This window comes from Labrus bergylta, chromosome 8 (genome assembly GCF_963930695.1).
Source record: "Labrus bergylta chromosome 8, fLabBer1.1, whole genome shotgun sequence".
Lineage (NCBI taxonomy): Eukaryota > Metazoa > Chordata > Actinopteri > Labriformes > Labridae > Labrus > Labrus bergylta.
Window position 1 is genome coordinate 16422945 of NC_089202.1, and position 25950 is coordinate 16448894.

Sequence of the window (25950 nt, forward strand, 5' to 3'; positions counted from 1 at the left end):
GATTGGCTTGTATATTTCCATACTCACTGCATGGACTTCATGATGAAGGGATATTTATTCAAAGTGTTAAGTGTATTTGAAACAGAAGATGTCCTGAAGGTTTCCGTGAAGTCTTTTTATTCTGGCAAAAGGTTCGTTACAGAGACAATAATAAACTGAGTGCTTGTGTTCCAAGTCTTTAAAAGTACAAAAAGCTTTACAAAGAAAAGGGGGAGATTTCACAGAGTAGCAGAAGCGTCTTCAGGGATGCAGGATGTGTTAACCCCACCAAACCTTAACCATGTGATCTTCAACTAACACCAACCACAGAACAGTAAGAGAGACCTATAAGGTTGCACCAGAGGTTTATATTTAGCTGTTAGCTTTGTGCTATAAAATCTATACTATTTAATCCAAAAAAAAGTAACCCAACAGGTGCTAAGGAGATCTATTCATCGTTGTCTGTTGATTTGTAGTGGTCTTCATCGATGGTGGAAAAGATGTGTCCTTCATTGCTTAGGAATTCCACTGCTTGCCTGAAAGAGAACAAAATACTTTTTTTTTCATTTCAAGTCATGCTAATTCAAATTTTTCTCATTCAATTCAATCAAAAAATTAAATTTCTACTGTTAATGTACCTTCTAATCACATGTCCAATGGACAGTTCATCCAGATTTTTTTTTTTTTTTTTTTTTTTAGAATAATTAACGGCTTCAGAGAATCATCCGTTTTGCAAAAAAGTAAAACTGATATTTCTAAGTTTCAAACTGGGATAAGACGATTCTCAAACCCTGCTGTTCTTGTTCTTCTGCAGAGATAAGTCTGTGAGGTTAACATTGAGGAAGTTCATTAGGTTTCTCATGTTGCATGGAGCCGACGAGGGCTCATGCTCAGTTTAATATTCTGTGCGCTCTGAGGTTCCACACGTGCCTGCACTCTTTCTCTTCTCTGCTCTCTTGTCTATGTGTGGGAAACACTGATATATAAGGAATTATTACACTGAGAAAACTGGTTTAAAATACATGTAGACACCTGACTATTGTTTGAGACAAAGAATGAATCTGTCTCTCTAGTTAGATGGCTGTAAAACCTTAAAAAAAAAAAAAAAAAAAAAAAGATTAGGATAACGTGTGAAATAAAACAAGAAAATACTCACTGAACAACTAAAACTCTTTGCTTTGTGAGGTTTACCAGCAGAACTACGTTCCCCTCATGTGTTTAACATTTGCCACAGACTACAGGCCTGACAGAACCTCACAGTGGTCATCCTGACACAACTCACAGAGAGGCTGATTTGTTTCCTGGAAAGGATTCTTGGGTTTCTCCCCCGTGGAACTGTTACCCTTTACAAATTTAAATAGTGATGAGTCTTCCTTTCATACTACAGGTTAATATTTGATTGAGTGCTTTTAGATAAACAAACTCTGATGGTGCTGAACGGTGCCTTCATGACATCTGTGGTTAAAGCAGCTCAAGAGAGCAAATGTGACTAAGAGTCATATGTAAAAGAGAAATGAAACAAAAGTGAATATGTTACTTTGAGAGGAAGCTGAATTGACAAAGATGATCTGATCTGTTTTTTTTATATATTTACCGACTTTACTGTCTAAACTGAAAACACCATGAAAGGGTTATCATGGTGAAGCAGAACACATCTTACTTGATGACAGCCAGACTGATGCCACTCAGTCTCTGCTTGAGCTCCTGGATGCTGATGCCCTGTGCGTCCGGACAGCTCTTTATCAAACACAACACCTTGAGAGACAAAAAATGTTGAAGTAGTAAAAAAAACAAAAACAGACTGCGTCAAACAAAAAGGGCATCATTCAACACAGTTACTTTTTTTCTTTTCTGAAAGCGTTTCTTCTTTTTCTTAGCCAGTTATTTTCTAGTAATTCACCTCAGTATGGGAAAGAGGAAGTTAGACACAGTACGCAACATGAAGTGCCGGTTCATTTGTTCTGTGTCAATTCTCACGATCCAGGGACGTGACTTGTTAAAAAAGAAACGCATCATTTTATAATTATGATCAAGGCTTTTTTCTTGTTTAGTGTTCATCAAGCACATTTTCACACGATGATTAATTTAAGTATAATTCAAGTCGTGTGAGTTCACTTTTCAGGGCGCTAAGTCAGGAATTCAGGAAGACACACACCCCTGATATTTAAACAGTTCAAATAGTCTTGTTCTTATTTAACATCATGTCCATTCATTTCTTGAACTTAGCTTTGTTATGTCTGTTGTAAACTTTCACATGAATTTGGGTACATAAATCATTGGAGTTTACCTCTCCAAAAGTATTGCTTTCTTTAGTGTACACATTTTATACTTTAACTATAGACCCACCTGATTCTGATTACCGCTTAGCCCGTTGTTCATCTCCATAGCACCCACATAGCTACCTCCCATGCTTCCTGTGTCAGGTCGTGACATGGGTGTGACATTGCTGTTCATTCCTCCTGCTGCGGGCTGAAAGGTAAACCAAATGCTGTTGAAATGTTTTCGGTTACATCATTATTTAGAAATGTGACAAACGTCAATTAGACTACAATGCGTCAACTGAATGGAAAAAGACTGCTTCACGTCAGGTTTCAAAGAAGCTGACACAACAGATTTGAACTTGAATGTGATAACCTTCAGCTTCACGTCAGTTTATCAACATTGTCAGAATGATGCCATGTTTCCACCGCTACTTATTTGGTCAGTACTTCAAAAAAGGACCCTTACAAAGGTAGTATTAAAAAAAAAGAGCTGGTGTGTGACCTGACCTCACATTCTGCATTTAAAACAAGTGATTAATGCTGCTAAACATTTCTCACCATGGTTTGGGATTTGTTGAGCGCCATGTGAGCTTGCACCACCTCTAGCATGTGTGAGGTGATTTCATTCATATCCTCCAGGGGCCTGACACCAAACGCCACAACAGATCTGTGGTTCTGTTGAGACAGGAAGTCAGAGACACTTACTCACACCCTCAGAAAGTCTGAAGAAACTGAATTCACACAGAATTTTAAACAAAGAAGTACCACATGACTTCTCTGCACATCCTCCCAAGACGGAAACGTTAATGTATAAACAACATTTAAAAAACAAAAAAAAACAAATGGCATGTTTGTCAGCAGGACTTGTCTTCTTGTAAAACTTGTAAATATAATATTAAGAAAAGCTATAATTTAGGGGGAGGAAACAACTTGCAAAACATAAAACATTCATGTGGAAAGTTGAAATCTGAAAGCAAATCAAAATGGAAATGGTTAAACAACCTCACAGGGGAGCGTAAAGTTAAGTTCTTTGTCGTTCCTGGGTACTTAGAAGAGGAGTCAAGGTCAGAAAACTCACCTGAAAGGAGCGCAGATTGCCGGAGACTTTGACATATGTGCCTGGGGGCAGGACAGTGCTGTCCACACTGGGGTCCTATACAAACCAGAAGACTTCATTTGTAAAATTGAAAGAGAAACACAACATATGCTACAATTTTAAAGAAAGGCATAACAAAGCGCCATTTGGCTTTTTTTTTTAAGTGTAGATCAAGCACATTCTCATGACGAATTATCAACATTACACAGTGGGCCTTGGGCTTGATCTTACAGTCTTATTGATAGTAGTAAACTTGCTGTCTTTGTGTAGATTTATTTATTATCAGCATTTACCATTAATATGAAGCATGCAAACCTCATTCCGTTAATACTGAAGCTAAAAACTGAGAAGTGAAATTCATTGCTCGACCAAAGTGGAGAGAAGGAGTTATTCTTGACACTGTCAATCATCACATCATCTGAAAATGAACCCCCTAACCTACAGCGCAGCCTTATAAGTATTCATTTAGTCAGTCACAGGTTTATATTTTTAGAAGACTAATGAGCCATCCATCTTGCTTGCTTGCTTGACTGTGCTTCATAATTTAAAAAAAAAAAAAAAAAAAAAAAAACAACAACCCTGAAACTTATGTTTAGATTATGTGCACGGGTAAAAGCCCCCCCTCACTGACCTCTGTGTCCACCCACTGCTTCACATCCATGGGAGCACCGGTCATGTCATCCACCTTGTACTGGATGTTGGTCATGGATTTGTCTGTGCTCCGGATAACACCCACAATGGTCACCTTTGAATGAAAAAAATGTAAACGTTAATGGTGAAATCAACAAATTCTTATGACAACGACTTATATGCAATGTATCACGTTTTGTGTAAATGCACATCTCCTTCAATTAGGCCTAATGTGGAGCCGCAACATTATTCTGCACGAAATATGCAAAAATGCACGAGAGTGGTGGGGATGTAAAGATTAACTGCGAGGCAGGCACAGCATCCCCGAGACAGGAAGTGAAAGCGGTGAAAAGATAACAGACAAGACAAAGAAGATGGGGTACTACACAAATAGCACACCGAGCATGATGCAGCATTAAACCTGACACGACAATGAGAATCTCCAGTCATTTCATTTGTTGCTAGAAATATAGTATGAAGGCCATTAAAAGGCCAAACAACACTGACAAGCGGGTTTACAGCCCTGCTCGCCCTAAATGAGTGCAAGAGCCAAAGAGATGACGAGGTGCATCGGCGATCTCATGACAGAATTAAAGGAATCGTTTTCAGTAATCTCATCATTTGTCTTTAGTGTCAGTTTGTAAAATAAATCTTGAAGGAATCGTATCGTGAACCCAGTACTGTGAATCGTATCGTATGGTGAGTTGAGTGAATCGTTACATTCCTACTCGCTTGTAAAGTCCGATTCAGTAAAACACCAGTGGATGATTCTTATTCTCAACACAACACCATCGTGAATATTTTCCCAGCGCTCTCGATTGTGTATCAAAATGTCCTACCGCCAAACACTCATATTTGACTTTTGCAATGTTTGGCCTTTAAGGTTTTGGAGGTCACGTCATGATCTGCAGCAGTTCCTGCTTTTCTACAGATTACCTGGGCAACCTCCACATCTCCTACTCGGAAAGCCTCGTCAGCCTGAGCAGCAGACATCAGCTGTGATACTGTGCAGGGGATAATCTGGTTGGCACGAGTTCTCTGCAAAATAAACACACACACAAACACACAAAAGATTGAGGACTCAAAGGATATGTGCAAAATTAGGTAAATGGGTGTGAGGGCTAAGCAAAAAAACAGATTGATACTTAATCTACTCAAATGTGAATATACTAGAAGGTATGATACTGTTAACTGATTAATAATAAGCACAATGTTATTGCTCACTGTGTTTTAACTTTCTTGTTTATTATGAAGCTCTTGTGTGTTAGACTTCATTACAAACCCCTTTCTTGTCTCCTCCCTGGGATAGGGACGGTGACGCAAAGCCTCCAGGAGACTGTGTGTACCCTCCGACCGTACTCGTTGCGGTGTACCCTCCTGAAAGAGCAAAAGGGTATTTAACAGACGACCAAACCTTTCGTCGACATCCCATTTAAGACTCATTGTTACTCCTAGCAGTAACAGAGCTACTCAAACTCTGCAGCCAAGCTAATGTTAGCCGCTTGCATAACCAAGTTTAGAACAAAACAGTGAGGGCACTAGACTCACCCTGATTCCACATCATGGCAGCTCGTAAATAATTTAGTTAAATAAAATCTAAAACGTTTTATGACAGTGAAGCAGGGATAACAGCCGCACGTTGTTTCTGTTGACGTCTTTCTTGGATAGTCCCGCGCGCCAAACTCAATATACAACGCATGCGCGTGGTAGAAGTCCCGCGAAGTCTACGCGGATTTGGGGATCGACTTTCAGCCCTACTTTATGCTTGTCAGGCAGTGGTTTCTCTCATGATGAATTGAAATAGCGCCTTTATCGCAAACATCCGTACACAAATTTTTGAGTGATGCCCCAAATAGACAATAAGCGTCTTTATAGCCCACATTTGGTTTACATGTAGTGCTCTGGTTGGTTCTAGTCTCCCACCATTTGGAAAAGGACAACCTGACAGACATTACTCGGGGCACACATAACAACGAAGTGCTGCGTTGTGGTTCTCACCTATGGTTCTTCTCACTCATTTAACGCTCTCAACCTGTTGACAGTCTGTGGTGTGCTCACTTAATCTACTATCGTTATCTTGTCAAATGCTGAGTGAACATGTACGACAGCAAGGAAAAACACACCCGGGTTCTAAATAATTAGGTTAAACATTTCAATAAACGTATCCGTTTATGAACACCAAGTTGCAAAAACGTTCAGTCATCTTTACAAAGATAACGATAGGCATTATTTTATAGGTTTAAAATATTTTAATCTAACATATCTATGCTATTCAACGGTAAACGTCTTACTTAAAATATTTCGTTGTAATTTAACAGCAGTTAAAAAGAAACCCCCTCGCTACAGTCTATTCCAAGAACAACCTTTGCGTTTCGGAATTACAAGCATCACCCAAAGGCAACACGTCTCAAGTTTATCAAATGCCACAACCGGCCACAACCCGCTGGCATTTTCTTTAGGCTTATTCAGATAAATAAAACATTTAAAGTTAAAAAAAATAAAAATAGAAATAGAAACATGTGAAGTCAATCGAAACATGCATTAGGCAAATTTAAGAGGGCGACTGTTACAGTAGCCTGGGATTTTATCTTTAGCCCATGCACATAAAAATAGAAGTATTACTGCACTGTAGTTCCCGGATTAGTTTATGTGTGAGGCCTTTTATGGTATTTGGTAAATCTATTGGAGTTGCAACTTCTTCATTTAATACAGAAAAAAAATCTCGTGTGTTTTAACTTGTAACCTGTGTAGCCAATGCCAAACAGGGAATACGGACCGCCTTTAGGCCAAAGACGCGTCATGAAGTGCTGTGTCTTATCTTGCTTTGCCCTTTACAGACTTACCTCTCAAACCTGGACGTGACTTTTGCCTGTTGTTTGCTTTCTTCAAAGACTTTGACATGTCCATAGTAAGGCTGCTCCTGTCTTGTCTGTTGTTTAAAGATACTCTTGCGCTATCAGGTAAATGCCAAAAATAACTTCATTTAAAAAAGAAGAAGGGGGAAAAAAAACAACATCTCTTATAGTGCAGAGGCAACTTCATGAGCGCAATTACGCATCGTTTTTTTTTTTTTTATCCAGGAACCTTCTGGCACATCACGGATCAGCACTTGGACCCAACATACAAGCTGACAGATAATCCTGAACTTGTGTGCGCATCAAGTGGTAAACGTCCTGCAACCAATGCTGGGGCATTTGGAGACTTTGTTTGTGACTCACCATGGCACCTTATCAACTCGTCTGTGTATGCCATGAAGGATATTCTTCCAGACCCTGACTTCATCGTATGGACAGGGTGGGTTGGCGCATAAGATTAATTGATTGAATTAAGAGATCCAGATCTAACTGCCCCAAGTTTATTTGTTTTGTACAAGGCACCATGCTTTGTAGTACTCATTTTTGTATTTTTTTTTTTGTCAGAGATGATACACCACATGTACCCAATGAGGACCTGGGAAAAGAAGCAGTGCTCGAAATTATCAGCAACCTTACCCACATCCTAAACCAGGTGTTTCCAAGTAAGTAAGAGGTCCAGATACATTAATGCTTGAGGGAAAAGGACATCAGAAATGAGCTGATTAACTAATATAAAAGATACAATCTTTGAATAACTGCATTCCTTAGGTACTAAAGTGTATTCCGCACTGGGTAACCATGACTACCACCCAAAGAGCCAACTTCCCGTAGGCCCAAACCAAATGTATGACCGAATAGCAGAAATGTGGAAGGACTGGCTGCATCCAGAGTCCCAAAATACATTTAAAAAAGGTCAGCAGAGACTCCTTTGGTACTCCAAAATTTCTTCTTTTGATTTTTATCAAGTCAACAGACCCCACTACTTCTTTCATGCCTTTACTTGTTTATTTTTTTGCTTTCCAAAGGTGGATATTATACCGAAAAGCTTCTGCAACGAACAGGATTTAGGATGCTGGTCCTCAACACTAATCTCTACTATGACCAGAACAAAGTGACTGAGAACATGGAAGACCCAGCGGACCAGTTTAGCTGGGCGGACCAAGTTCTTACAGAAGCTGCCACCAACAAAGAAAAGGCAAAGCATCTTGTCTGTCCATCTCTGAATTACTGCAAGATGGGCAGTGAATCTTTTTGTGTGTAATGACTAACTATTCCTCTTTTGACTGGTTACCAGGGTAAACAGGAAGAACACTTTCAATTTACATCCCCTTTAATAGCAATAATGTCATGGAAACAATTGTAACTTTCATAACCAGACACTCCCTAAATCTGCATCCAGCTTTGCTACAAGATCAATTGCAATACTGTTGGCTAAATTATCAACCGTTTGTCTGCACAGGTGTACATCATTGGCCACGTTCCCCCCGGTTTCTTTGAGAAGAAGAGAAGTAAGCCCTGGTTCACACCTAAATTCAACAAACAGTACTTGGATTTAATTCAGAAACATCATTCGGTTATACTTGGACAGTTCTTCGGCCATCATCACACTGATAGCTTCAGGATGTTCTACGACTCAGCGGGTATGCTCAGACTTTAATTTCTACATCTTCTACAAATGTCTGAGGTTGGCTTTTCAGTCTCGTGTCTGTGATGCACAAAAACTCTTGAATTAGGAGTCCGGATTACATTTTGGTTCATGAAATGTTGGTAATAAGAGGAAATGGCCTTCTTGTCTCTGTAGGCTCTCCTGTCAGTACCATGTTCCTCAGCCCCGGCGTCACGCCCTGGAAGACAACACTTCCTGGAGTGGTGGATGGAGCCAATAACCCTGGGATTCGTGTCTTTGAATATGACACCCAAACACTCCTGGTCAAAGTAAGTCAAAGATAGTCTTTGTAACTTCTTTTCAGAATCTTTAGAAACCCTTTTTATGCTGCTCAACAAACATGCCTAACCATTTTATTGTTTTGGTTTCCGTTTTGTACAAAAAACACTCAGGATGTGGTGACCTACTACCTGAACCTGACTTATGCTAATGCGGCCGGGGGACGCTGGGAGAAGGAGTATCGCTTTACAGAGAGCTTCAGAGTGCCAGACGCTTCACCGTCCTCCATGCATAAGGCTCTGGAGCGCATCGCTAACGACCGCTGCTACCTACAGAAGTACTATGACTTTAACTCTGTCAGCTATGACCTGACAGAGTGTGACAGCGACTGCCGTGTTGACCACGTGTGTGCAGCCCGAGAGGTAAACTTTGAAAGCTATGAAGGCTGTGTGGTAAAAGAAGGGGCAGCTGCCATTTATGGGGGGTTACTGTCGGTCCTCTCAGTGGCTGTAAGTCTGCTGTTAGCAAATCACTGATGATTTTCTTTTTTCTTTTGAAGGTTATTATTGAAGCATCATGGAGACTATGGGAAGATACACTTAAATTCATAATAAAGAACATTAAAAGAGCATTTTTAATTGTAATGTTTAAATCACGACATATATGGTGAAGTGAGTCATGTACTTGAGTTAGGAGGAAGCAACCTTTGCCTCCAGAAATCTGTAGTGTGGCCTCTTCCCCTTGGTTTACGGGAAGTGATTGAATATTATGAGCTCAAGACGCTAAAGTACATTCAAAAGTGATATTCTGCTTTAAATCTGGACTTTTTTTTGTTCCCCTAACCAGAGTTTAGTATAAACAGTTATTTATTGCCTTATTAGCATAATCACAACAGTCAATCTGTTGATACATATCCTCAACACCGACTCATGTTCATGTAACTTAGAAACAATTCAACCTGTCACTAAATATCTCAGACAAAGCTGAATTATCTGGGTTCTGTAACGCTTTCTGTTATCTTGTAAAACTATATGAAAATGTAATGAGCTTCAACTGTCAGTAAATAAAATCATGCTTACTGGACTTTGAGCCTGCTTCAGGTCACATTTATTGAACATGTGCTTTAGCAGTGTATTAGATAAAGAGGCAGTCGGTTACTTCACATGATCAGGACCTGTTTAGCTGAAGTGAAAGGCTGCATGGCTGTGTTCAGAGCGCTGCTGTAGTCTTGCAGGTTCACCTCGGTGCAGGCGGGCGCTGTCAGCTTTCCATGCTGTATGAGGCTGCACAGTTCATCCAGCATGGCTCTAAATGCACTTCCATCTACGAAGGAAAAATCATTCAATTAATTGAATAGACGTTTCTTGTGAACTTGAGCTGTTAGAGAGGACGCTTCGTACAGTCTCACCTTTTGAGTGGTCTCTCTTCCACTGTGTGACCCAAAATCCTCGAACCTTCACATCCTTGAATATAAGGGCACTCTGGGGGGGGGGGGAAAGATGTTCAGTGTACTGTGGAATCTGAAAACAAGCTTCTATGTGACATAATAAATCTGGGAGGATGTATGAGGTTTTCATTTTACCACAGGGACAGTAACTGGCTGTCTGGCCATCCCGCCATACGTCACCATAGATCCTCCTAATCTTGAATACATAGAAAAATCAGATATCATTATCAGACTTCTCTTAAGTATAAATGTTATATCTTGTAAACAGGAACAACTCAGCAGCCTCACTTGAGATGACGGAGCAGTTCTGTTGCACTTTTGCCTCCGACTCCATTTAGAGCCAGTTTCGGCTTTGGGCAGATCTATTTGAAAGACAAACACAACACAATGACACTGGGACTGTGTCTAATAACCAATAGCCATAGTGGCATGACTGTATCTTTTAACTTGTCTTCAAGAACCACAGACCTTGAACAGTTCCTTAATCTCAGGCCGCCTAAGTGCTTCTTCTTTGATCACATGAGTTGCACCCATGGCCTTCAGCCTATCACTGAGCTGGGTGAACTCTGGCCTTTTTAAAAGGAGAGACACAATGAGGAAGTTGATTGCAGCTATGATTTCTTGCACATAAAGAAACTCAAAATGACATGAAGTGCGTCTTACAGAAACACTGAAAACCAGAGCTAATGGAAAACACGCAACCGGTAATATATTTTGTCAGAAAAGAAAAGTGGAATGTAACCAGTGATTCAACCACAATTTGTAGAAAAAAAAAAAAAAAAAAAAAAAAAAAGGTGAGTCATTAAAGGGTTAATCTAAAATGACTGGGTTCACCTGTCTCTGATAACGTTGATAGTGTTTATTCCCCTTGCAGCAGCGATCTGTATAACAGCCTGTCCGACTCCACTGTTGGCTGCATTCTGGATCACAGAGTCACCTGAAAGGACAGCCAGATGAGGGAAAATGTAACATGATGGGAAAGACGGCATGTTTTTGGAGATTTTCCATCAGTATACTCAGATATGTCGTCCCAGCATGGGTCTACGAGTTTGAAAGGAACAATTAATGAAATGTATAATATGGAGAGAATAGCACATAGGATAAGGAATTTAGGTGACGTCTTTTAGTCACAATGGAAGACACAGATTTAATAAAGGGGAAAATGTAGATCAACAAAGAGCGAAGATGTGCGTGTACTTGAGCTGAACTGAAGCCAGAAGCAGATGGTTGAGACCACAAAGACAAAAATAAATACATAAACGCTATTAGAGTAGAACAAACCAAGGCTCACTATTTATTCATTTATTTTTACTTTATTACATTTTTGTTAAGTCAGTCTGCTCCGTTGCTTTTCTTTCTATTTTCTCGCTTTTCTTTCCATGTCTGTGTAGAAAATGCACTTATGTTTAAATATATCTTCTATACAAACCATGTCCACGAGTTTGCTTGATATTAAGTGAATACTATAAGTGCAACACACCGGCCAATAAAACTTATCAAGGCAGAGCATTTGAATTCATTCACTATAATAAGGACAACTTTGTTTTTAAATGGTCTATTGAAGCAAAATCGATAAAAATAAATATTCCTATTCTTTCAAAATATGCGTTTTAATGCTATTCATAAGTGGTTCCACCATCAGGGGGCTTAATGGTTGAATCAATCTGGTTGCTAAAGAAACAAATAAACAAACATCAGCAAAATAAATCAACTTCCTGTATAGGTAACCTATAGCTTTGTAGTCTTTGTAAGAACAATAATAACATGACCCCGTGTGTGGCAATAATTACCTGGCCTAAGATCTTCAAAGTCCGACAGCATCCTGAAGGCAGTGCAGGGATTCACTCCCAGTGTAGCAGCACTCAACAAAGGAACGTTACTGGGCAGTGAGATGACGTCGTCCTCGGCTAATACTGCCTCTGTCCTCCACATTCCTGCTCACACAAAGGTAATGAACATTGAAATTAAAATGTTGGAGGCATTTGTTACAAGTATTGTATTTAAAGCTTTATTTTACCTAGACCAGCATCTCTTGGGATAACCCAGTCTCCGGCTTTCAGGGACTTTACCTGGCTGCCCACCTCTGAAACCTGTGCCACTCCCTCGTTACCCCCAATAGCTGGGAGGTCTGGCAGGATGGCATAAGTACCTTAAAAAAAAAAACACCATCAGATAACTTATAGATCTTCATACATTTAAAAAAAAATAAATAGCACAAGCACCTTAAAAACACACTCAGACAGGTAGCAGATCTTAGCACAGCAAAAACAAATATTGCGTTGCACTGTTTTTATTTTTGTTGTTCCTGTCAGTAGGGCTGTTTTAAAATGAGCAACGAACCTTGGATCATGTTGATGTCAGATGGGTTGATTGGAGCAGCCAGAATTTTAACCAGGACATCATTTGAACCTAAGGGGGGAAGATCTATGTCCTCCAACCTAGAAACCCCAAACACACCTGTTTAAACAACCTGCTCATTGAATCAAGAATTAAACAACAAAAATATGTTTCGACTTCTAGCCTTAAGTTGAAACTCATTTGTCTAATTAAGTTAATGTTCATATTATAAGTGTTGCTGGAGCTTTTGACCTCTACAGTAAATATAGGCTCTTGCCACAGGGTCAAGTCTCAGTTAGTGTTTTCCGTCCTCCGACTTCAGGGGGCAGCACTGAGCTCTGTACTAATGTGCAGGCCTACAACAAAATAAGGCGAAAAAGAAGCAACACTTGGAAAATGTATCAAAAGACACACGAAGGTGAGCTAATAAATACATCTTCACAACTCTACATTCAAACCTTCCAACTTGTTAACCCTCAAAGCCCCGTCAAAGAGCTTCTGACAGCAGCTTCCCTAAGCGCTGCTCACCTCACCTGACAATGTGGACGAATAAAACACATGTTTCATAATTGTACAAGACAGGAACTCTTACTGAACAACTTGAGAAGGATCTCCGTGTTTCCTGTAAAGAAGAGCCTTGCATGTTTGTGTCGCAAGTCCAGCTGACTGAGTGTAGAGACAGACGGAAGCATTAGCCCTGTGCCTTGAACATTTATGACGGACAACGACGAAACTTCTTCTGCAGAATGTCTTGCTCCTCCAGCAGACTGCTTGAAGTGGCAGCCACATCACGACTCGGGAATTATCGTCAAAGGACAACACAACTGGCTGGTAATGGTTTTCATTTGAAATGTGGGTTTGCTTGCATAGCTCTTACTGTGCGGCCATGTTTGGATTTCAAGCATGGGGGTTGTCTCATTGAAAATATAAACAGAGAACAGCGCCCCAAGTGGACAAACCCGGATGTTCGCTCCCTCTAACCTTGTATGGTACAGTATTGCCCAATAATCTCCTGCCAGGGAATGAAACAGGAACAAGATAGCTTTCTTGTGTGTGCAGGATTGTTATGTCCATTTCTTAAATATTGCTTATTTTGTAAAATGTCTCAATGAGATTTGATCACCAATCAAAATATCACCTTCATTAATTACATCTTTATGTCCTGTTTTTTTTTTTTTTTTTTCATTTTTGGTGACAACGGCCTTCAGTAGCCTACTTAAACATTCAGGCTGTCTGAGTGTTTGGCAATATATTATATATAAACTTAAATTATATTTATTCAAAAACCTGGTAACAAAACGGCATACTATGACTAGAAGAAAACAGTTATGTGAAGAAGGATGTAAGTAACTATATATTAAAGAAAAAGGTACAGTAAGTAACTCTACATTAACTTTGTTTGATATAAAATGCTGGGTTCCACTCCACTTTCTTTAAAGGCCTCCAAAATAAATTGCTTTCAATGCATAATGAAAGTTCATTATGTTCACTTTATTATTTCATAGATTCATTTAAATTATTTGCCAAGTTTTACAAAGATCTTTTTTTAGCTTCCTTTTATCCACATAACCAGTCATTTTACTAATATTACAAGAGGTATACACCTTGATATTAAGTAAGCATATACCAGTTATTATTGAATGCAGAATATTTAGTTATAATGTTAGTATTTTGTATCTGTTATAAGGAAAAAAAAGGCAAAGGAGACACATGGATATTGAAATATTTACTAGGAAATGGAGCAGATCTTTACATATAGAAACATAATCACAGTAACACTTTGAAAAGCCTACATGCTGCTCATCATTGATAATCTAGCCATTAAAATCAAGATAAGATAGATCAAGATAGTTGTAGTTTTATGGCAGTAAACAATCGAGACATTCATCAGTAATAAATGCATTCTTTCGGAAGTTGATCAAGCCATTTATCCTTAAACATTCAGCACCACGAATAAACTGGCTGATGGTCACAAACGAGATGTATCATATAAATCACACATTCAGTTACCTGTGATACAGAATTCTTTTATGTGCTTCACATGTTACCCTGAGTAAGCTTAAGTCTTACATGGCCTTGAATATTCAAGGAATATCTAACCCATCTAAAACCCGACAATCATATCACAATAACGCATCACTCAGGGGTTAAACTGGGTGGTTGTAATAAAAATGTCTTATTGGACTTGAGTTTCCAAATAATACTTTGAAAACATCGTTAGTAACAGCAGAATGTTGCAAACATGACCTATCTACCTTTATCTAAGTAGTGGGTGTCCAGTAAAGAATTTGGTCAATTAAATTGTTTATGATTTTAGGTCATGTTAAAGAGTAAGTCAGAAAGATCCTTTTGTTGAGAAAGGAAAAAATTTAAGACAGGGATACACTTGCAATCAATAGATTAAGAATGAAAATAGATAGACATGGTTTTCATTTTATGTTACCAGAGCACTTACTTTAACATTCGTTTCAGCATTACATGTCCTGAGTTTAATAGTAGAAACAGTGTTCGCTTCAGCAACATTCAAACTTGAAACATGAACACAAACACCACCTAAAAGTGAAGTATAAATCCAAAAACATTTGAATGTGAAATCATCCATGACACATTCTTTTTGTCAAAAAGCATTGATAGTCTGAAACACTAATTGGCCATGTCTTGAGATGAGACAACCCCAGATTATATGCTACTAGCCCCAATCCCCTTAATAACATTCTACTACATCCCCATCTACAACGATTAAAGAGGAAAAAATACATTTATAGCGGAACATTTTCTTCATATCATATATCATGGCAAGTCATGTAAAGGAGACCAACATATCAAGGTCATCACCACGCCGTGTGCATTGAAAGTTGACAAAGTCAAAAAGCACATGAATCTCAATTTAACTGTTTACAATCATTTATCTTTTTTTTTTTTTTCTTTTGGCAAAAATCTATGCTTCACATGGTTCAGATGTGCATTCAGTCCCTGCTTCGTCTTGAGTAAACACTCCTCAACTCCTTATCAATCTGAAGTATTCCCTGAGCTTTCAGATTGGCAATTCCTGAGATGAGCCTTAGAGTGGAGAAATATTTTTCCTACCAGCAACCAACTGTTTGTGACAAATGAAAATATATAAAAAAATAATCTACGATATGGAACATATATTCAGAAGAAATAAATCTAAAAAAAAAAAAAAAAAAAAAAGTAATGCATCTTACACATGATTAGTGCAGAGTAACATTGCATTGGGTTTGGCATAGATAGAAAAAACAATGTGAATCCCTTCTGAGACCCCATGCAAACAAAAACAAAAAAAACCCATAAAAGTAAAAAAAAAACAAAAAAAAAAACAACCTAACAGTTTACATCAGTCCTCGTAATACTATGCACTTGCAAAGTGTGTATTGTTCGTAACATGGGTTATGTGAGTTCACTCTATTTAAACTGCATTGAATTACCATCGAGGACAATGAAAATGATTTATCAAGCACATATGTACAAAGAAATACGGAGAAGTACCTTGATGTTAAAATAGGTTCACCCAAATATATTCATAGTCTCAAGTCATATGGAGCTTTGAATCACATTTGTCAGTTATTTGATGTCTAGAAGAACATTCATTGCCGAGAGGCTTCAACGTGAGCAGGAGGACAAGCTGCAGCACTCTTGGATGAAAATAAATAAGAAGTATTATTCTTTTAAAAAAGGCTTTAGAATAATAATATATATATATTAATTGGGTGTCAAAGTTTGTCAGCTTCTCCTGTAAAACGGGAGTAAAATGCTGATTAGCTAGCTAGTTCTACATGCTCCTCCGGGCAGGCTAGGTGTTCCTGATCTATAACTCTACTAAGAGTCATAGGGAGGTAATGTCTTAAATAACTACCTAGTTATGGGTCAAACTGGATACAAACAAAAACACCGGCCTTCTCGCTGGTAACTTCATAACTGATTCTGCCTCATTTTATTCAAGTATCAAGAGGAGAGCTAGCTGGACCCTCAGAGACTCAGTCCAGGTCAAGTATCTTATTTGAAGTGATGAGGTATGTGTGTTGTGTTTTCTATCACATTGTTAGGAATTCATTAAAAACAAAATTGAGTTAATTGTAAAGCAGCAGCATTTCACACAATAGCCAATAAAGAAAGGGAAAACTGTTAGAGTGTTAAAAGCTAAGTTAGTTTATCATGCTGCCTTCTCTGGTTAAGACTTAGCCTGGAAGCCCCAGACGTGTTCTTTATATTAAAATAGTCTGCAACCTTTCAGTTCATTTTTGATGTCATTCAGAGCAACAACACAATTTTCATAGGTCTGTTGGACTTGGTAACTGTTTCCAATGTCAAATTCGCCATCACTTTTCATTTGCCCAGTTTGCCTTATATTGATCCACAAATCTAGAACATTCCACTTAAGGAGCAGCCATCTTGGCTGCAAAACATTTCTCTTTGAAGCTAAACAATTGGTGATTGACCTGACCCTAAATCTGGTAAGAATATGTCTGATAGATAATGGGCCAAACACATCTGCAACAGCACAAGCACAAGCTAGATCATGTTAGTAGATGTGAGTTATACAATCTTGCTTTACCTGGTTAAAATGGTACCTACAGCATATATTCTGACATACTGAGTATGTGATGTAGTGTGGTCCAATTATACCACAGTACATTACATACTTGAGTTTTGCAGAAGGTACCAGATCACATCCATACTTGATGTCATAATAGGTTCAAGAGATTCTAACCTCTGACCACACCAATGTTTTAGTGGCAAGGCTATGTTAAAACTGTAATGCAAAAAGAATGTGATTTTACCTCAAATTAAATCCCGATCTCTAAAACTGTAATTTGAGAGTATCTGGTTTACCATCATCAGTAGAAATGGAGGTTTAAGTAGTAGAGTAAAGATGCACCAATAAGGTAGACTGCACTTTTAGACAGCCAGCAAGATGCTGGATAAAAGTATTGTTTCAAAGAAAAATAACTGACCAAAAGCTAAAACCAATTCTGGTCTGACATTCACTTGGCCCGAGGATTACTGGATGGTCAATTGCCATGTGGGCAGATGACAATAGCCTGCATTTATACCCTAAAACACATCCCATTTGTTTTTGCAAGCCCTCCCATTCCACATACAATAGACACCATAACATTCATTTAAGAGGTATTAACTGTTACACTCTGCCTTAACAGAAGGTGAGGTGTAACAGTGTGATATAAGACTATATGGTAAGGCAGCAAAAGTTTAGCTCTATACTTTGCAAACTGACCAAGTATTCTGCAAAAACAGAAGAGGTATAATGCCCATAGGAGAGACAAAGTGGCTCGTAAAAAGACAAATCAGGTTCTAGAAAAACTAATCAACATAATCCGTTGTATGGCATTGCTAACTACAATCTTAATCCCCTCAAAAACACAGCAGTGATTCGAACATTTAGAAAGCGTCCTGAGTGCAATAATACAGCAGTATTCCTGAGTGTAACACCAAATGAAAACAATAAAAAAAAACTTCAGCAACATTCTTCATCAGCATTTTTTTTTTAACCTGAGGTAGTTCCAAAAGCAGCCTCGACAGATGAACTGGGGTCTTGTGTCCCATCTCTACCATCAAAGTAGTTTGATTAGCCTCTGTGCTTCCCCGGTTTTGATGATGCCCGACTTCTCATTTAATCAGAGGTCTCAGGAGCCGTTACCATGTGGGTTTGCTCCTCCTCATCTTCTTTTGAGGGTGATGGTTTTCCCTGAGAACCTGGTGAGGACTGTTGTGCTTTTAATGGACAGTTGGCAACCATGTGGTCAATGCTCTGGCAGAAATGGCACTTTTTGGGCTGTGGTGGTAACTTGCACTCTTTGGCATGGTGGTCCAGGCCTCCACAGTTGTAGCACCTAAAAGAGAAGATTTAATCAGATCAATGTGAAATATGTTCATACTGTGGCAAAATCACAACCTCTAAACTAGCAATGATGAATTAAAAAAACGATGCAGTAGGAGGCCTGAAAGCTAGAACAATGATCTGAATGTTGCTAAAAAAAGGTCCATTTTAGCTTGAAGGTCCCCTTCAGAAATGTTTGAGGACAAATAAAAACTGTTCTGATTTAAATTATTATGACTTCTTAAAAAAGCAAGAACCTATGAATGCCTTACACTACGGCCAAGACATGCTTTCTCACTGAAAAGTCCATTGTACAACATATTGTATGTCCCTCCGGTTAAATGGAAACTCTCTCTCTCTCTCCCTGCAACTGATGATTGTCAGTGCAATGTTTATCATTGTCTGTCATTCTGCATTGTGAGAGTAAGAAAGCCAAAGGAAGTAAAAATATCTAAAGCTTTTACTAAGTGTAGGGGGAGATATTGGTTGCACCTGGTTGCCACTTGATGGCAACAATTTCCCAGGATTAACCTGAGTTACCTATGGCCATCAATCTTACTAGGGCATTCCAGGTCACACCACATTGCTCTTTGGTGGGTCACAGATTGGAACATCTAAACAGGTCACAAAGTGTTTTTAGATGTTTAAAACTTACACCCAAAACGCATGCAATCTCCTTTAAAGCAACAATGGTTTCTGGACAATCTAATATTCAATTTGGGGAACAAATTGCAAGAAGTACCAGGGACTTGTATCTATTGACTTTTTATGGTCACAATGGCTGGTATTTTATTAAGTATCTTGAACAGCTTGTGTTATTTGTCAGATTGTCACTGCCAAAAGCTTCCAGTTGGACTTGTTGGGCTCTATTGTATCAGAGTAAGACATTTGTTTCATTGGCAGTGAACTTTAGAAATGAACACCATGCAAGGGGTCAAGCGAGAGCCATTGGGGGTGCCTTCATCCACAACTGTTCGGAGACAATCTATAAAATGGCCACGCGTGTAGGGGCGGAAGACAGATGGGTGTAGGCGTGCGGTGCTCGGCCTGTGCCACAGCAAGACCCCCTGCCACCACTGAAGCAGCAGATGAGGTTTGGTCAGAACGGCTGCCTAGAGGTCAGTGTGGCTTTGTAGCTGTGGCTGTTGGGGTGGTGTCAAGGTCTATACTGCCACATCACAACACCTCCCTTCATCAGGAGGCAAAAGGAGGGAAGGGGAAGTGGTCCCTTTGTCTCAAAAAGCTGCAGTAATGACCTCTGAACCCTGCCCCCTTGACCCACCCCACCCTTTCCCTCCGACCCCAATCCCATCCCAGCCCTCTTGCATTTACTCATACGCTGTTGCCATGACAACAGCGACCTTTCACCCCCTTGCCAGAGCTCTTACATCTGTTATCAATTAAATGGACAGGAGCTTTTCCCCTTACCTTCGATCATATCAACACACACTTACTTTACAAAGGTGGTCTAAAAAAAAAAAAAAGAGGTAGACTTAAAAAGCAGCTGCTGGCAGTATTAACCCACAAGTAATAGGTGGAATGACAATGTAACTCCTGTCCCAGTTATATCTGACTATCGGTTACAAATATCATCAATCAGTCATATCAACCAATGAAACACCAACCAGAGCTGCATAATGAAATACGCTAGAGGGAAACGATACCTTATCAATGGATCAGTGTGATCTTCTGAGACTTATTGAGCCACAGCGGGCCTCCCAGGACTCTTTGAGGCAGTAATGATCTGTTTTCTCACACTGGCTACTCTCTGGCTCTAATCACAACTGACAGGAGGGTGAAGTTGATACACTTTTAACCCCTTGCTATATTCAAAGAGTAACGTCTAAATAGAGGCCCCCCTTTGCTCTTCTGTCTTTCCCTTGGAGGGACATTCTTTCCTTTGCATGAAACCCTTGAATATGCAAAAAAAAACTGTTCAATTAATAAAACCATATATGAAGATAGGTCTATACGTTTTTTTGTTCTTAGTCTTTTTTCGCGGAGCCTAAACTCATACTACTCGTGTTTTTATGAACCGATACAAAGAGAAAATATTGAAACCACTTCAGCAGTAACAAGGAATTGTGTGCTTAAGACACAGCATCTTAAGTATAATTCCCTATTTTTTGTATGACCAACAGGACTCACCTACACAATATATTAATACTCAAATATTACTTTTTTGCTACAAGTTTTGTTTTTGGAATTCCCAATCACATTTAGGAAGAGAGGAAGAATCAGTGGGTGTGAATTCACTGGGGGCCAGCAGATTTAAACAGTTATTGATCCAGGTCACACGTCAAGCCTGCTGGAGTGACCCTTGCTAGGGCAGGAGATGGGGGTTGGGGTGGAGGAAGAGGAAGGAAAATGGAGAGAAACTAAAAATCCCTTCAATATCGGATCTAAAATGGATAGAACAATGACTCATTGCACTGCAGAGAAATTCTGCTTTTTTAAGTCCCTACTGTAAGGTGCATACCCATTTGCTTTCCTATGAATACTTGGCATATTGAATTTGTGTCTTTTTTTTTGTTGACCCAGAATTGTAATATTTTATATAGTTCTTGTACTTCTAAAGCTAATTTTACTAAAATTTTACGATAAAAATGTGTTGTCCAATTGAAGTACTTCAAGAAATGTATGGACATTTGATCTTTTGGAGAGGCATGGTTCAAGTAAACAACTTCAATATATTAATAGTTAAATATTACAAAACCATTTTATGGTTTGTAGAATAGCAAGTTGCTGCACAGCTAGCATTGATAAATTAAAGTCTAGGGGTCATTTCATTTGATGAATCTTGTTTCAGTTATTTTGTACTCCTGTTTAAAAAATACCCCTATCGTAAGGAACCAACGATATTAAAGACTTTGCATTCTTTCCCAGTTCATCACTACTTACCGATCTCCCTTTGAACGTCGCTTCTGGACCTTCTTGCCTTTGGGTCTCCGTTCACTGCCCACACAGTGGATGCCACCTGGTCCAGACACCTGCTGTGACTCCAGGCCCTTTGATGACTTCTTGAAGGTAAACTCGACTGCCTCGCCTTCCTTCAGGCTGCGGAAGCCTTCCATGTGCAACTTGCTCTGAAAGAGGGCATAGGAAGATGATTCATCATTAAGAATTATTGTTTACAGTGTTGGTAGCTCCAGATATAGAACATACTTGGTTTGCCTAAATATGTAAAACACACAAAGAATCAAATCACAAAGGGTGGTGGCATAATAATGGTAGCAATTAATTTTTTTTAAACCTGCCCTCATACATATCAGGTGCCTAAGCCACCTCTTTATTAAACCTATGGACACTTTGACCCTGAAAAGCAACCCCTAACAAGTTATCCACTACATGATACCATCAGAGCCTGATAGCACTTATCAGGTATCTGGTATTTCTTGGCACCATAATGTCTCACATGATACACAACAAGGCCAACAAAGCTTGCTGTCCCCACTCTTTCAATCAGTTATTACACATAATGCCCTCCATAAAAGGCACCTCTACCTTAAAACTGCCTTGTCATTTTTCTGTGTTTGGGTGGTAAATCTGATGAGGATAACCTTCAACCCATCCCCCCTTTCAGAGGAACAGCATTCCACAATGCTTCCCCCACCCACATCTCACGTCCCACCCACATCACAAAGCTCCACTAACACACTGACCACCACCACTAACCCTAAACTGCAGGATGCAGGGGTTAGTGCTATGGCTGGGGGTGGGGTGCGAAGGCAGCGGTGTTTCTCTGGTAGGTTGGGGGTCAGGGGGACATTCCTTAGATATTTGTTTGGCAGAAAGAGGTGGAAGATAAAAGTGGAGAGAAAGACCCATTGATTGATATCTCCTTTTGATATCAGTGACTGATATGTGTGACATTGTTTTTTGTGAAAGAAACATGGTGATTTCATTTGGTATTGTGTGATGAACAGAAAGACTGGAGAGGCGTGCTAGCTTAATTTATCAACAAAAGAGGAACATTGTGAGTAAGCACCAATTTAGCCTCTTGCCTAGCTACATATTATTCCAATGATCACCTGAGCTGACTATTCAAGGTCATTGATCCTGATACCAGCATCTTGCCAGAAACATATCTGATTCCAGAGTAGCGTACTAATAGAGATGAAGGAAGGTACGTTTTTGAAGATAGAAGAAACATGGAGAACCCCTCTCTCTAAATCCTTGGTGGGATTTGGGGATCAACTTGTCACAACTATGGCAGACATATGAATGAAGCAGGTTTGTATTAAGACACATTAATCCCTGTTTCTTTCATTTATTTATTGACATTTATCTGTGAATTATAAACAAAAATCTCTAATCTATGTCAGATAAAACCACCAGGAATCAGACTCTCAAAGAACTTTGTTCATTTTATTTGAAAGCTTCAAACCAAACGGGACAATCTGTCGGGAAAGATAATCACGTAATAGGTACCCATTTTAAATCTTTAAAGACATCTGATATAGATCAACCAATGAGGAAACTTCATCCTTCAAAATGTCAGTTGGATTTGTCACGATCACAGCCTATAGCCAAGCAACAAACAAAAGCACCATCTTCTCAAACCATGCAACATTCACTCACAGTTGAGCATCTGCTGTGAAGTCCTGAGCATCTACCAAACATGACTGGTGAGCCATGACGTTCGAGTGACAACACGGATGGTCACAAAGCCCCAAATCCCATCAGGCCCCTCTCTGGCCTGGTGACCGTTAACCCATTTCCTCTCTCATGTGTGACCTCCCCCCCCCCCCCCCAACCCCCATAATGGACCTTCACTAGCCACATGCTCTTCACCAGGTTACACTCACAAACACAGGTACTGATCACGGTGTAGCCATGAAGGACCTGATTTTAAGGTTTTAGCTATAAGCAGGATTGACTCTAAACTTTGCCCAGAATGTGTCTGGAAGCAAAGCGAAGCAGAGAAAGACATCAGAGCAGTGGGGGACAAAAGCAGGACTGCTGCTGAGACAAAGAGGGGCTCGGTCACGGCCGAGGGGTGCTTCATTCGGATGCATGGCTCTATTGTTCACCTGCACAAAGGCCAGTGGACCCTGGGAGTTAATTTTCCTTGACACGCGGCCACTAATTTTAGTACAGAGGCCTTTTACGTTGCCAAAAGCCCTTTACATCCATCATTGACACGCGTGTGTCTACCTTCTCTGGTGACAGAGAGGAAAAAGGGCCGTTGGTTATGCATTTCTTGTGGATAAAATGAGAACAAAGGTGGATAAGACACCCTCTCTTGATTATCTAATGGCCATCGTATTTCCAGGGTATAAAGACATTAGGTTTTCACGTGGATTTAATTTCTTAAAAATCTACATTTTATGGCAGTTGGTGTTACTCATGTAATAACCCTGTCTTTTTTTCTGTCCCTGCTTAAATTTGTGTTTTTTTCTTTTCTTATATGCCTAAGCAGCTAGTAGCTTATGTGTAGCCAGAAAATGTGTCGGTTACAGAAGTCCTGCCCATTCTTGCTTCATGCAGTGTCATAACAAGAAAGCAGATACCTAAAAAACAGAAATGAGTAAGAACTAACAAAGTCTGAAAACTGGCTTTGACCAAATTTGGAAAATTAAAAAAAAAATAAACTGATTGATTGACCAACTTTATTTGCATTTATATATAAAAATAATAATTAAGTTAAACATTTAAAAAGGAGAAGCATTTTGTTTTTCTTCACAGCATGAGGCATTGGAGAGTGGAGACAAGGAAGTTTATCTTCTTTCTTTTTAAGAAGAACCGTAAGAGCTCCTTTCCTCTTTAAAGCTTGCACAGTATCACACATACACAAACACTGAGGAGGTTGAGCAGACAGCAAAGAGCCTTTAATCACTTTATGACAGGATCCTTGAGGTGAATGAGCAGCTAGTGGGAACTTCTCTCATTCACATGCTAAGCCTTTATCTTATCAGACAGCAATGGAGGCACTCACTCCCACGAGAAGTGGGAGGGAAAAGCACCCGTTGTATATGAAAAGGTGAATGGAGGTTTTGGGTTAAACCTGGATGAACTCTGGAGGTTTTTTTTTTTATCTCTTCATGCTGAGAACGCAACAATATAACCTTGAGTGGGACAAGAATATCTTATATGATAAGCAAACCAAAACAAATTATTTGGTTATATTTATCCTAAAAAATATACACCCTGACAAAAATACTCACTTTTCTGAGCGGTTTTGTTACAAGCCTTGTGATAAACCCAACAGAAAATGCTAATTGTGAATATTTAATGCTTTAAAGCATATGTCACCTTTTCAAAGAACTGAAAAATTGCTGGGGTCAATCTGGACCTGAAACCATTTGAATCAATGTAAACATACCACCCACTACATTCAATGAAAGATGGCAAAGTGTGACATCCAATCATCATATTCCAGATAGAAACAAAAACATTGACTTAAATAGCTGCAGAACAGGATCAGCTACACTTTATTCCTATTTCAAAGACCAGATTTTAAGCAGCTCACAGCACTCACTGTGATCTGTAGCCATTTAAAGGCTTTGAAACGTCAGCATATCGCATGCATTAGTTTAAAAAAACCCATCTCCATCGTATTATATTGGGTTTACTATCATGAAACCACGAGGGAGACCCGCGAGAGACTCCACTGGCTGCAACACGTGTTTCCCTGAAGGAGAAACACCCACCACACTGCAGAACAAACGCTCACCTTAACTTATTGAATTCATCAAATACTATCGAAACGTTGCTCAAACATAACAAAAAAAAAATGCTGATGGGGTGTTTAATGCACCTTTTCCGTTGTGTTTATCGCAGTGATTTTGTCTCTAGCCTTCTCTTAGCCTTGCCACAAAGATGGCTGGGTTGAAGGAAAAAAAAAATCCTGAATTAATTAAGTTGAAGCCTAGGCTATTGAAAACAGGTGGGCTATAGCTCACGCATGCCGGTAAGAAATCTCACCAGATTTACGAATGTTCAGGCCTTTAAAAAAATGCGGATTTTGTTTTGCACAAGTCAACCCCCTTTAAATCGCTCTTGTATTTGCATATACTTTACAAGTTTCACTTTTGAGCAGAAGGTCGTCCTACCTGATGGACAAACACATCAACCGGTTCGTCCAGTGGCACTCCCTCTCGGCTGGTCATGGATAGGAACCCGAAGCCCATGCGGACGTTGAACCATTTACACACGCCGACCCCGCGGACAGGCTGCGAGTCCTCCTCGGTGCTCGGTCCTTCGTCCTCCTCGGTCTTACACACTCCTGCAAAGAAAAAGAAAAAAGTGTTGGAATGACCCAAGAAAAACAATCAGACTATCATGTTAAATAAATAAAGAGGGATTGAAGTTATGTTTAAAACCGGGCAACTTCGCTTATTTTCCTCTCGCGTTGCTGCTGCTGCATCATCAACCAATCAATCAATATGAATCAATGAAACAACCGTAACAACCTGGGATGCACTTTGGACGTGTTATGACTAAAATAGTCACAAACCTTGCCACAGAAAACGTAAAATAGCCATACATCCTTTCGATTAAACATGTGGAACGACTTTTTTTTTTGCGAAATAATTGATGTTGGTTGTTTGATATTAGAATTCTAAAGAACAATTCATGCATTGATGGACACGTATTGCCT

The 25950-nt window shown here is 39.5% G+C and overlaps 4 protein-coding genes across 6 annotated transcripts; 1 reads left to right on the forward strand and 3 right to left on the reverse strand.

The window, feature by feature from the left end:
* Positions 1-100: 100 nt before the first annotated feature.
* rpa2 (replication protein A2) lies at positions 101-6939 on the reverse strand. 2 transcript variants are annotated; one of them, XM_029281228.2, is made up of 9 exons: positions 6810-6939; positions 5249-5343; positions 4903-5004; positions 3968-4081; positions 3319-3393; positions 2799-2915; positions 2326-2448; positions 1640-1734; positions 101-515 (listed from the first exon to the last, which is right to left on the reverse strand). In XM_029281228.2, the coding sequence occupies exons 1-9, from the start codon at positions 6871-6873 to the stop codon at positions 428-430; spliced, it is 873 nt and encodes a 290-aa protein (XP_029137061.1). In that variant the 5' UTR covers positions 6874-6939; the 3' UTR covers positions 101-427. The 2 variants fall into 2 exon arrangements, with proteins under 2 accessions (XP_029137061.1, XP_020509706.1); XM_020654050.3 differs by lacking the exon at positions 6810-6939 and adding an exon at positions 5515-5673.
* Positions 6794-9795, forward strand: smpdl3b (sphingomyelin phosphodiesterase acid like 3B). Its single transcript, XM_065957790.1, has 8 exons — positions 6794-6926; positions 7047-7260; positions 7386-7483; positions 7590-7733; positions 7847-8016; positions 8281-8461; positions 8623-8756; positions 8880-9795. Exons 1-8 carry the CDS (start codon positions 6866-6868, stop codon positions 9240-9242), a joined length of 1365 nt encoding a protein of 454 aa, XP_065813862.1. The 5' UTR covers positions 6794-6865; the 3' UTR covers positions 9243-9795.
* mecr (mitochondrial trans-2-enoyl-CoA reductase) lies at positions 9786-13410 on the reverse strand. 2 transcript variants are annotated; one of them, XM_020654049.3, is made up of 10 exons: positions 13083-13410; positions 12494-12591; positions 12171-12302; positions 11944-12087; positions 10988-11090; positions 10622-10724; positions 10442-10515; positions 10289-10344; positions 10115-10187; positions 9786-10029 (listed from the first exon to the last, which is right to left on the reverse strand). In XM_020654049.3, the coding sequence occupies exons 1-10, from the start codon at positions 13277-13279 to the stop codon at positions 10014-10016; spliced, it is 996 nt and encodes a 331-aa protein (XP_020509705.2). In that variant the 5' UTR covers positions 13280-13410; the 3' UTR covers positions 9786-10013. The 2 variants fall into 2 exon arrangements, with proteins under 2 accessions (XP_020509705.2, XP_020509704.2); XM_020654048.3 differs by having other exon boundaries at positions 10289-10349; positions 13083-13409.
* A 640-nt stretch (positions 13411-14050) lies between these two features.
* Positions 14051-25701, reverse strand: lin28aa (lin-28 homolog Aa). Its single transcript, XM_029281227.2, has 3 exons — positions 25403-25701; positions 21249-21433; positions 14051-18360 (listed from the first exon to the last, which is right to left on the reverse strand). The coding sequence occupies exons 1-3, from the start codon at positions 25478-25480 to the stop codon at positions 18141-18143; spliced, it is 483 nt and encodes a 160-aa protein (XP_029137060.2). The 5' UTR covers positions 25481-25701; the 3' UTR covers positions 14051-18140.
* Positions 25702-25950: the final 249 nt, after the last annotated feature.